This window comes from Nerophis lumbriciformis, linkage group LG39, assembly GCF_033978685.3.
Source record: "Nerophis lumbriciformis linkage group LG39, RoL_Nlum_v2.1, whole genome shotgun sequence".
In the NCBI taxonomy this organism is placed as follows: domain Eukaryota; kingdom Metazoa; phylum Chordata; class Actinopteri; order Syngnathiformes; family Syngnathidae; genus Nerophis; species Nerophis lumbriciformis.
Window position 1 is genome coordinate 18,414,754 of NC_084586.2, and position 12,368 is coordinate 18,427,121.

At 40.0% G+C, this 12,368-nt stretch overlaps 1 protein-coding gene across 1 annotated transcript in view; it reads left to right on the forward strand.

Annotated features, from left to right (window-relative positions):
- The window catches only part of sdk2b (sidekick cell adhesion molecule 2b), a 920,539-nt gene that overhangs the window by 812,596 nt on the left and 95,575 nt on the right, over positions 1 to 12,368 (forward strand). Inside the window, exons 26-28 of the mRNA XM_061931841.1 lie at positions 1,699 to 1,888; positions 2,057 to 2,155; positions 11,585 to 11,779. Coding sequence (XP_061787825.1) covers positions 1,699 to 1,888; positions 2,057 to 2,155; positions 11,585 to 11,779 — 484 coding nt within the window. The remainder of the gene's footprint in view (positions 1 to 1,698; positions 1,889 to 2,056; positions 2,156 to 11,584; positions 11,780 to 12,368) is intronic.

The window sequence follows — 12,368 nt, forward strand, 5'->3', positions numbered from 1 at the left end:
CGCACGTCCAGGGTCACCACCGCGCCCACCGCACCGACACCCCGCCTCGTCCGCCTTTGCCGCGGCCGGCGTAACGCGCAGCAGGTAAGCAGCTTACCTGCCCGCCACCCCCGTGGCCGGGGGCTCGTAACAGGAGTCATCAGGTGACTTAGTCACTCCGCCCGCGCAGCTTACCTGCCGCGACGAGTAGGATGGCCGCCGCGGTGCGCGCTGAAGCCTCGGGCGCGAGCCCGGGGGGAGCCGCCGCGGGTGCGAGGGACATCGCACCTCCACGCGCTTGGAGGTGCGCTCAGCGCGGCTCCCAGATGATTGCGAACTGGTGTGCGTCTGGGCCGTGACAGCGTGGCACGCATTGAATGTCTCTGCTAGATTGGATCAGTCTCCTTTCTTTAACAGGCAAAAGCTTTATAACCTCACTAATGCCTTGCATCGTCTATATTAGATATATAACAACGGGCGGGTGCGGGCGGATGCGGTTTGATTAAATGTTAGAACGGGTGGATGGCGGATGGTTGACGACTTTTGTGATGCGGTTGCGGATGAAATAATTGCCTATCCGCGCATCTCTAAGATATATATATATATATATATATATATATATATATATATATATATATATATATATATATATATATATATATATATATATATATGTATGTGTGGGAAAAAAATCACAAGACTATTTCATTACAGGCCTGTTTCATGAGGGGTTCCCTCAATCATCAGGAGATTTTAATGGGAGCATTCACATACCATGGTTTATATAGGGCACAGAGTGGGTGGGTACAGGCTGGCGTAGGGGCGTGGTGATTGGCTCATGTGTTACCTAGGAGGTGTTTCCGTCTGTGGCGGCATGCTGATACAATTTCGCTGCGCTTGTTGAGGGATGACAGGTCTGGACGGTATATGATAAACAGTTTCTCTTTCAAGCATAGGTTGCATCTTTTATTACCACTATTGTAAGGTGTGCTGGATGCAAGAATTTGCCATGTTATTGAATATTCAACATTATTGTCTTTGAGGTCCCAAATGTGTTTGCTGAGTTCTGTGGTATTCCGCAGGTTTTGGTTCCTGAAAGAAGCCTTGTGATTGTTCCATCTGGTTTTGAACTCTCCCTCGGTTAATCCTACATATGTGTCGGATGTGTTAATGTCCTTGCGTGTTACCGTAGATTGGTAAACAACTGATGTTTGTAAGCACCCCCCGTTGAGAGGGCAATCAGGTTTCTTGCGGCAGTTGCAGCCTTTGTTGGTTTTGGGGTCGCTCTGTCCGGGGGCCGACGGCTCATTTGCAATTGTTTTGTTGTGGTTTGAGATAATTTGTCGTATATTGTTCATACAGCTGTAGCTCAATTTAATGTTGTTCTTGTTGAATACTTTTCTTAGGGTGTTGCCTTTGGGGAAGTGTGTATATATATATATATATATATATATATATATATATATATATATATATATATATATATATATATATATAGTTGTATTTATTTATTTATTCATTTAAATCTGTCCAGAGTATAATTTTATTAAACAAAGCAAGTAATATAGACATTTATCAAATCTGTTATCTATTTTATGTAGTTAATCATAGAACTGGCATCCAATGTTATTAAAAAAAAAGTAATGATTTTGAATTGAGAATGAAATGATGCGGTGCCCAAAGATTCACATCCCTAGTTTCCGTGTCCTTCCTGGTCAGGTGGTGTACAAAGAGAAGGACTCGGACAGCGCCGTGCGTTCCTGGACGGTGGAGGGGAACGCCACACACAGCGTCCAGCTGGGCGGTCTGGGCAAATACGTGCTCTACGAGATCCAAGTCCTGGCGTTCACCCGGATCGGAGACGGGCGGCCCAGCACGCCAGCCATCTTCGAGAGGACTTTGGACGACGGTATAAAAGATGATTTGATTAAACATCCATCATCCGATTCCACTTAGATGAGATTCGAACGTGTTCGCCGAACTCATCAAACTACATTTTGCGGGCTTCGTGCTGATGACCTCATTTGCATGTCAATTGTAGCAAAATGTGAATAATGGCCTCATCTTCCCCTTGCAGTGCCAGGACCTCCCATGGGCATCCTGTTCCCAGAGGTGCGCACCACGTCGGTGCGTTTGATCTGGCAGTCGCCCTCGCAGCCCAACGGCATCATCCTGGGTTGGTAACCATCATCAGGGTAGTGTAGGACTGGACCATTACGGAAAATATATCAATCACCATTTGTCTGATTGATGGTGAAATCACCATTAATAACACGTCTATATACACTTATTTGAAACTTACCAAAACTCAACATTTACCGTATTTTCCGGACCATAGGGTGCACCGGATTTAAAGGCCCACTGCCTAGTCAGGTCTATTTTCATACAAAAGGCGCACCGGATTATAAAGCGCATTAAATGGGTCCTATTATAATTTATTTACTAAATGTAAAAGACTTCCTTGTGGTCTACATGACATGTGATGGTGGTTCTTTGCTCAAAATGTTGCATAGATGATGTTTTACACATCATCTTCAAGTCCTTATACACACACCGTATGTTGAAGCACAGTACGTCTGACTAGGGTAGCCGTTATGCCTCGACAATACATCCAGCGTTGGGGGTTTTTTGTGAACGACTGAGCATTAAAGAGGTCAGATTTAGACTTTTTCTAAATGTAAAACACTTCCTTGTGGTCTACATAACATGTAATGGTGGTTCTTTGCTCAAAATGTTGCATAGATGATGTTTTACACATCATCTTCAAGTCGCTTTCTGACAGTCTATTCAGGATGCGCCGTTTTGTGGGTGGTCTTATTTACGTGGCTCCCCTTCGACAGCGTCTTCTCCCCATCATCTTTGTCGTAGCGGTGTAGCGTGCAAGGACGGGGGTGGAAGAAGTGTCAAAAGATGGCGCTAACTGTTTTAATGACATTCACACTTTACTTCAATCAATAACGGAGCAGCATCTCCTCATCCGTGGCTCACGAGTGCAACAACAACGCCCGAAATGTGTCCCGTGAAAAACCGTCCGACCGGAACTCTCTAATAACTAAAGTTCCTTGGGTGAATAAAGTGAACTCACTACACCGGTATGTTTTAGTGCTTTTATGGTGAGTTTACTGACAGATATAAGTAAGAACTTTACACTACTTTATATTAGAAATGGCAACAATGGAGGATGAATGTCACATAACAAAAAGATAGAGAAAAAGAAGAAGCTTATCGACTACGACTACAAAGGCGGACTCGCGCAAAGCTCCAATAGCTAATTAAAAAAAATATATATATATATGAAAAATGCCCCTATTAGTTGAGATTATGTGTACTGTGCTGTAGGTAGGTCAGGGTGAGTAAATTGCGCGCTCCTTTCACGTATTTGTGTGTATGCGTTGTAGCGGTGTAGCATGCAAGGACGGGAGTGGAAGAAGCTTATCGACTACGACTACAAAGGCGGACTCGCGCAAAGCTCCAATAGCTAATTAAAAAAAAAATATATATATATATATGAAAAATGCCCCAACTAGTTGAGATTATGTGTACTGTGCTGCAGGTAGGTCAGGGTGAGTAAATTGCGCGCTCCTTTCACGTATTTGTGTGTATTCGTTGTAGCGGTGTAGCATGCAAGGACGGGGGTGGAAGATGTGTCAAAAGATGACGCTAACTGTTTTAATGACATTCAGACTTTACTTCAATCAATAACGGAGCAGCATCTCCTCATCCGTGGCTCACGAGTGCAACAACAACGCCCGAAATGTGTCCCGTGAAAAAACCGTCCAACCGGAACTCTCTAATAACTAAAGTTCCTTGGGTGAATAATGTAAACTCACTACACCGGTATGTTTTAGTGCTTTTATGGTGAGTTTACTGACAGATATAAGTAAGAACTTTACACTACTTTATATTAGAAATGGCAACAGTGGAGGATGAATGTCACATAACAAGAAGATAGAGAAAAAGAAGAAGCTTATCGACTACGACTACAAAGGCGGACTCGCGCAAAGCTCCAATAGCTAATTAAAAAAAATATATATATATATGAAAAATGCCCCAATTAGTTGAGATTATGTGTACTGTGCTGTAGGTAGGTCAGGGTGAGTAAATTGCGCGCTCCTTTCACGTATTTGTGTGTATTCGTTGTAGCGGTGTAGCATGCAAGGACGGGGGTGGAAGAAGTGTCAAAAGATGGCGCTAACTGTTTTAATGACATTCAGACTTTACGTCAATCAATGACGGAGCAGCATCTCGTCATCCGTGGCTCACTAGTGCAACAACAACGCCCGAAATGTGTCCCGTGAAAAACCGTCCGACCGGAACTCTCTAATAACTAAAGTTCCTTGGGTGAATAATGTAAACTCACTACACCGGTATGTTTTAGTGCTTTTATGGTGAGTTTACTGGCAGATATAAGTACGAACTTTACACTACTTTATATTAGAAATGGCAACAGTGGAGGATGAATGTCACATAACAAGAAGATAGAGAAAAAGAAGAAGCTTATCGACTACGACTACAAAGGCGGACTCGCGCAAAGCTCCAATAGCTAATTAAAAAAAAAAAAAAAAAATGAAAAATGCCCCAATTAGTTGAGATTATGTGTACTGTGCTGTAGGTAGGTCAGGGTGAGTAAATTGCGCTCTCCTTTCACGTATTTGTGTGTATTTGTTGTAGCGGTGTAGCATGCAAGGACGGGGGTGGAAGAAGTGTCAAAAGATGGCGCTAACTGTTTTAATGACATTCAGACTTTACTTCAATCAATAACGGAGCAGCATCTCCTCATCCGTGGCTCACTAGTGCAACAACAACGCCCGAAATGTGTCCCGTGAAAAACCGTCCGACCGGAACTCTCTAATAACTAAAGTTCCTTGGGTGAATAAAGTGAACTCACTACACCGGTATGTTTTAGTGCTTTTATGGTGAGTTTACTGACAGATATAAGTAAGAACTTTACACTACTTTATATTAGAAATGGCAACAGTGGAGGAGGAATGTCACATAACAAGAAGATAGAGAAAAAGAAGAAGCTTATCGACTACGACTACAAAGGCGGACTCGCGCAAAGCTCCAATAGCTAATTAAAAAAAAAATATACATATATATGAAAAATGCCCCAATTAGTTGAGATTATGTGTACTGTGCTGTAGGTAGGTCAGGGTGAGTAAATTGCGCGCTCCTTTCATGTATTTGTGTGTATTCGTTGTAGCGGTGTAGCGTGCAAGGACGGGAGTGGAAGAAGTGTCAAAAGATGGCGCTAACTGTTTTAATGACATTCAGACTTTACGTCAATCAATAACGGAGCAGCATCTCCTCATCCGTGGCTCACGAGTGCAACAACAACGCCCGAAATGTGTCCCGTGAAAAAAACGTCGGACCGGAACTCTCTAATAAATAAAGTTCCTTGGGTGAATAATGTAAACTCACTACACCGGTATGTTTTAGTGCTTTCATGGGGAGTTTACTGACAGATATAAGAAATAACTTTACACTACTTTATATTAGAAATGGCAACAGCGGAGGATGAATGTCCCATAACAAGAAGATAGAGACTACAAAGGTGGACGCACACAAATTTTCAGAACTTATGCAGATCCCAAATACAGATCAGCAGGTACCAGAAGGTAAGAAAAGTTGCTTTTGCATAATATCGCAAAACAAAACGCCAGATAATATGTCTTACTTTATACACACCCCATAATAATACTCCTATGTTGAAGCACAGTACAATCCATCAAGCGGTGCGGCTTCATAGCTTACCAAAGTCCTACTAAAACATTTTGATAGATTTGTGAGCGCCGTGTGCAATGTTCTATATTTTCATCGGAACATTTAAAATTGTGGTGTTGTTTACTTGAGTCATATTGCAGTCTACACTTATCTTTTATGTATGACTGCCATCATATTGCAGTCTACACGTATCTCTTTTGTGTGACTGCCATCTACTGGTCACACTTATCATTACAGCATGTAACAAATAAAATATATTTGAGGTCGGTAAGCACAACCGGAATTATGCCGTACATTAGGCGCACCAGGTTGTAAGGTGCACTGTCGAGTTTTGAGAAAATGAAAAGATTTTGAGTGCGCCTTATAGTCCAAAAAATACGGTAATATAATTGAAAAAAAATCTACGTATAGAAATTAGTAGCGAATAAACAACCAGTAAAATACTAATACTATTAGCAACAATAAACAATACTAATAACAATATCAATATAATTAAAAAAATAATAATCCTTTTTTTTCCTTTCAAATTAATTTTATCACTTGCTGCTTTTTTGTGTCATAAACACAATTCAATAAAATGCAAAAATCCTCACAATTATTGGTGTGATATATATTTGGAAAATGTTTACCGATATTTCAAGTCAAAGCATAGTATTTTTGTCGTGTATCAATATTGTGTGTGCTTTAAGTACATTATGCTTGTCTAAGGTCATTTTTGGACACCTTTATTTTGATTAGCGCAGTCAGACCGGATGTTGCGCTCAGCAATGTGGAAGAAGTAGTCGATAGAAAAATGTTTTTGTCCTGATTAAGAGGAATGATTTGACGCTGGAACGGCTGAAGTGGGTTGGAAAATGTGGAAGGAGTAGTTGCCAGAAAAAAAGGTGAAAAAAAGATTTTTAAAAACCCGGGAAATTTGGGTATTTTTTTTAACTTGGAAAAATTGAGGATAGTTTGAATGTCCAGACTGGTGGAATATGTTGAAGGTGGAATGGTTTGAATCGGTTGAAAAATGTGGAAATGGTGGAAGCTTGAAAAATGGTCAATTCATTTTGAATGGGAAAAATGTCTCTAAAAACCTGGAATTCTGGGAAATCTGGGAATTTTTGGAATTCGTCAAAGGAAAACCTGCGATTCCCGAATAGGCTGAACAGTTTGAAGTTGGAACGGTTTGAATCAGGTGAAACATGTGGAAGGTAAAGCGTGCCAAAATCTGGAGAATAATAATAATAATTAAAGCTGCAAGCAGCATTGGTCGGGCCCGCATATTTGGCAGGTGCTATTCCTAAGTGTCCCAATACTTTTGTCAAGTTTTAGTCCCAAGTGTCCCAATACTTTAGTCTACTTTTAGTGCGAAGTGTCCCAATACTTTTGTCCAGTATTCGTCGTAAGTGTCCCAATACTTTTGTCCAGTTTTAGTCCCAAGTGTCCCAATACTTTTGTCCAGTGGTAATCCGAAGTGTCCCAATACTTATGTCAAGTTATAGTCAAGTGTCCCAATACTTTTGTCAAGTTTTAGTCCCAAGTGGCCCAATACTTTTGTCAAGTTGTAGTCCTAAGTGTCCCAATACTTTTGTCCAGTTTTAGTCCGACAAACACGCTCAGAGGAGATAGTTTTTGAAGGAAGGTGACCGGTTTTTACAAAAAAATTGTTTTGAAGGGGGAATAGCAAACTTCCTGTTGATTTTTGCTGAGGGTTGTCAATGTATGAAATGTAGGTCTAAGTGAGACCTACATAGAGGTTTTTGTTTCATGTCTCTCCGACTTTCTCAGTGGGAGTTACAGGCAGTTTTGTCATTTTTTTCTTCCGAGGAGCAGTTTTTTCTGCGTTTTATTAAAAAATTGCGGTAGAGCACAATTTTTAGATTTGGGGTTAGGTTTTTTCATTAGATCACAATTTTAGCCAGTCCTGATGTGTGTGTTCAGTTTGGTGAGTTTTGAAGCATGTTAAGGGGGTGAAATTACAGCTCAAAGAGGCAAAAGTGACTGTTTTTAGTACTTTTTTGTCTTGAAGGGGGAATTGCCAACTTCCTGTTGAATATACTATTATGAAATCTAGGTCTAAGTCACACCTACATAAAGGTTTTTGTTTTATGTCTCTCCGACCTTCCTAGTGGGAGTTACAGGCAGTCTAGTTTGTTTTTTTCGTAGGGGGCGCTAGAGCGCAATTTTGAGTTTTGTGGTTCGTTTTTTTTTTTTTAAAGGCAATTTTCGCAGGTCCTGATGTGTGGGTCAAATATGGTGAGTTTTGAAGCATGTTAAGTGGGTCAAATTACAGTTTAAAGTGGCGGCGGAAGAATAAAGAATAAAGAATAGTAAAACCTTACAAATTCAATAGGTCCTTATGTCCCATTGTATAAGGACTCCCTTTGGAAGTCCTTATACAATGGGCCATGTGGGCCCTAATAATAATAAATAGATGAATTTTGGTGTAGAAAAGCATTTGTGTGAATAATGAATGAGGTTATGTCAAATAAAAAAGTAACAACTATGGTAAGTGTCATGTCTGTGTGATCATGTTTTGTTTTAGTAATGTTCGGTTTAAATTTTGGACTTTTTGTTCACTTTTGTTTTGTTTTGTCACCATAGCAACCATTAGTTTCACCTGTCACGTCACGCACCTGTTCCACGTTTGGACTCATTGTGCACTCTTGTCACCATAGCAACCATTAGTTTTCACCTGTCACGTCACGCACCTGTTTCACGTTTTGAGTCACGCACCTGCTTTCACTAATCATGTCCATAGTATTTAAGTTCATTCATTTTCTGTTGTTCTTCCTGACGACATCACCACATGTATGCTCCTGCACACTCTCCACACCCTGATGACCCTTGCTACTCTTTTTTTCATGCCGGTTCCATGCCAAGTAAGTTTTTGTTTGTTAAGCCACAGTTAGTAGTGATGGGTTGATGAGGCGTCATGAAGCGTTTCGACACATTGCAAAACTGTAGTGATACTGTGTCGATACTGTGTCACTAAATACTGACATCTGCTGGACATTAAAAATCCCTACAGGCAACCTATGGACCGACTCAACTGACACTGATTTTATGACCTAGTACAGGGGTCACCAACCTTTTTGAAACAAAACTACTTCTTGGGTACTGATTAATGCGAAGGGCTACCAGTTTGATACACACTTAAATAAATAAATATATTGTCATTTGTAAGTTACACGTAAGTGTGATTTAAACAAGAATAGCTAAATAAATACATTTATATATATAAAAAAAATGGGTATTTCTGTCTGTCATTCCGTCGTACATTTTTTTTTCCTTTTACGGAAGGTTTTTTGTAGAGAATAAATGATGAAAAAAACACTTCATTGAACGGTTTAAAAGAGGAGAAAACACGAAAAAAATTAAAATAAAATTTTGAAACATAGTTTATCTTCAATTTCGACTCTTTAAAATTCAAAATTCAACCGACAAAAAGAAGAGAAAAACTAGCTAATTTGAATCTTTTTGAAAAAATTAAAATGATAATTTATGGAACATCATTAGTAATTTTTCCTGATTAAGATACATTTTAGAATTTTGATGACATGTTTTAAATTGGTTAAAATCCAATCTGCACTTTGTTAGAATATTTAACAAATTGGACCAAGCTATATTTCTAACAAAGACAAATCAGTATTTCTTCTAGATTTTCCAGAACAAATTTTTTAAAAGAAATTCAAAATACTTTGAAATAAGATTTAAATTTGATTCTACAGATTTTCTAGATTTGCCAGAAAATTTTAATCATAGTAAGTTTGAAGAAATATTTCACAAATATTCTTCGTCGAAAAACCAGAAGCTAAAATATTTATTATTCTTTACAATAAAAAAATTTTTTTTTACTTGAACATTGATTTAAATTGTCAGGAAAGAAGAGGAAGAAATTTAAAAGGTAAAAAGGTATATTTGTTTAAAAATCCTGAAATCATTTTTAAGGTTGTATTTTTTTCTCTAAAATTGTATTTCTAAAAGTAATAAGAAGCAAAGTAAAAAATAAATGAATTTATTTAAACAAGTGAAGACCCATCCATCCATCCATTTTCTACCGCTTATTCCAAGTGAAGACCAAGTCTTTGAAATATTTTTTGGGATTTTCAAAGTCTATTTGAGTTTTGTCTCTTTTAGAATTAAAAATGTTGAGCAAAGCGAGACCAGCTTGCTAGTAAATAAATAAAAATTAAAAAAATAGAGGCAGCTCACTGGTAAGTGCTGCTCTTTGAGCTATTTTTAGAACAGGCCAGCGGGCGACTGATCTGGTCCTTACGGGCTACCTGGTGACCGCGGGCACCGCGTTGGTGACCCCTGCCCTAGTATATACAATAATATAAACCAAGTCATTGTATTTCATTTAGGAATATTTCATATCTTCATTTAAATACAAATATATGTTTATCTTTTTTAGATACAGTCAATAAATAATGTGAACATGTATCATAACATGGAAATCTAAGAGAACGTGTTGTGGATGATTGTGGACTGGGAATTGTTTTAATTTTATTTTTTTACACATTTTTATAAAAAAAAATAAGTTTTTCCGACGTATTACATTTTAGACGATTTGTCTTCTTAGTTATTATTTCTCCGGCTGTAGAAAAGAGCCGCTCACAGGGCACAGAGGAGGCGTCAGTGCGACACAGTTCGCGTATCGGTCACGTGACCAAAACAGCTCATGATCGGTCACTTTCCTATTCTTGTTTTATGTAGAGCTTCAGTTGTTACGCTTCGTAATGCGCCACACATTTTCGATGGGAGACAGGTCTGGACTGCAGGCGGGCCAGGAAAGTACCCGCACTCTTTTTTTTACGAAGCCACGCTGTTGTATCACGTGCTGAATGTGGCTCGGCATTGTCTTGCTGAAATAAGCAGGGGCGTCCATGAAAAAGACGGCAGCATATGTTGTTCCAAAACCTGTATGTACCTTTCAGCATTAATGGTGCCTTCGCAGATGTGTAAGTTACCCATGTCTTGGGCACTAATACACCCCCATACCATCACACATGCTGCCTTTTACACTTTGCGTCTATAATAATCCGGATGGTTCTTTTCCTCTTTGTTCCGGAGGACACGACGTCCACAGTTTCCAAAAACAATTTGAAATGTAGACTCGTCAGACCACAGAACACTTTTCCACTTTGCATCAGTCCATCTTAGATGAGCTCGGGGCCCCAGCGAAGCCGGCGGCGTTTCTGGGTGTTGTTGATAAATGGCTTTGGCTTTGCATAGTAGAGTTTTAACTTGCACTTACAGATGTAGCGACAAACTCTAGTTACTGACAGTGGTCTTATGAAGTGTTCCTGAGCGCATGTGGTGATATCCTTTACACACTGATGTGGCTTTTTGATGCAGTACCGCCTGACTTTCTAAAAGCGGTACGTGCACCGACACAGGGTTTCGCTCTATGAGCTCGACGCATGCGCCGATGAATCGGTGTTGCCGGACCCATCACTAACAGTTAGTGTTTTGTTTAATTGTTCATAGTTTCTGCCAATGTGCAAGTTTCGTGTTTAAAGTCTAGTTTTATTCTCCGCCACTGTGCGCGCTTTTTGTTTATTCCTTTTTTGATAGTTTAAAATAAATCATGTACCCACCTTCAAGCCTTGACCAGTCCAGTTCATTTGCACCACGGGAGAACAAACCAAGCCAAAGTCCAAGTCATGACAGTAAGATCCCAAACTTCTAGTAGGCGTGGTCTTGTTTCCACTCAAATACTCAATCATGTATTACACGCTCAGGAATTTGCACGCACGTTTTTGTTTTTACAATTATAGTATTTTTATGATGGTGAGAAGCCAAAACCCAAATCCGATGAATGGTCCAGTCCTAACCAGGGGGTCTCACTGCTGTGTACCACGTCTAATTTCACCTCCTCCCTCCCCGGCAGCCTACCAGATCACGTACCACCTCAACTCCACCAGCAGCAACGCGGCCACCGTGGACGTGCTCAACCCCAGCGCTCGCCAGTACACCGTCACCGGCCTGCGGCCCGAGTCGGTGTACGTGTTCCGCATCACAGCGCAGACGCGCAAGGGCTGGGGCAAGGCCGCCGAGGCACTGGTGGTCACCACGGAGAAGAGAGGTAACCCTGCGTCTGGCGTGACCTAGCTCGGTGTTTCTTAACCCGTTGCTCCTTAGAGGGTCGCCGACAAGTATTTGTACTCAGTTGTAATACACTTTTACACCACTTGTGGCAGTAATGACAATATCAAACAAACAGTCTGGAGCTAAAGTCATAGAGAAGCTTCTTAAGCGCAAAAATTATGACTAAAGTGGTCAAGCTGTGTTTTCATTTGCAGTTTAGTTAAAAAACATATTCATTATGATTTAGTTTATTTGAGCAAAACATAATTGTATGTAAATACAGTTTCCGTACGTACAAACCCCGTTTCCATATGAGTTGGGAAATTGTGTTAGATGTAAATATAAACGGAATACAATGATTTGCAAATCCTTTTCAACCCATATTCAGTTGAATGCACTACAAAGACAACATATTTGATGTTCAAACTCATAAACTTTATTTTATTTTTTTGCAAATAATAATTAACTTAGAATTTCATGGCTGCAACACGTTCCAAAGTAGTTAGGAGGGAATGTTCACCACTGTGTTACATGGCCTTTCCTTTTAACACAACTCAATAAACGATTGGGAACTGAGGAAACTAATT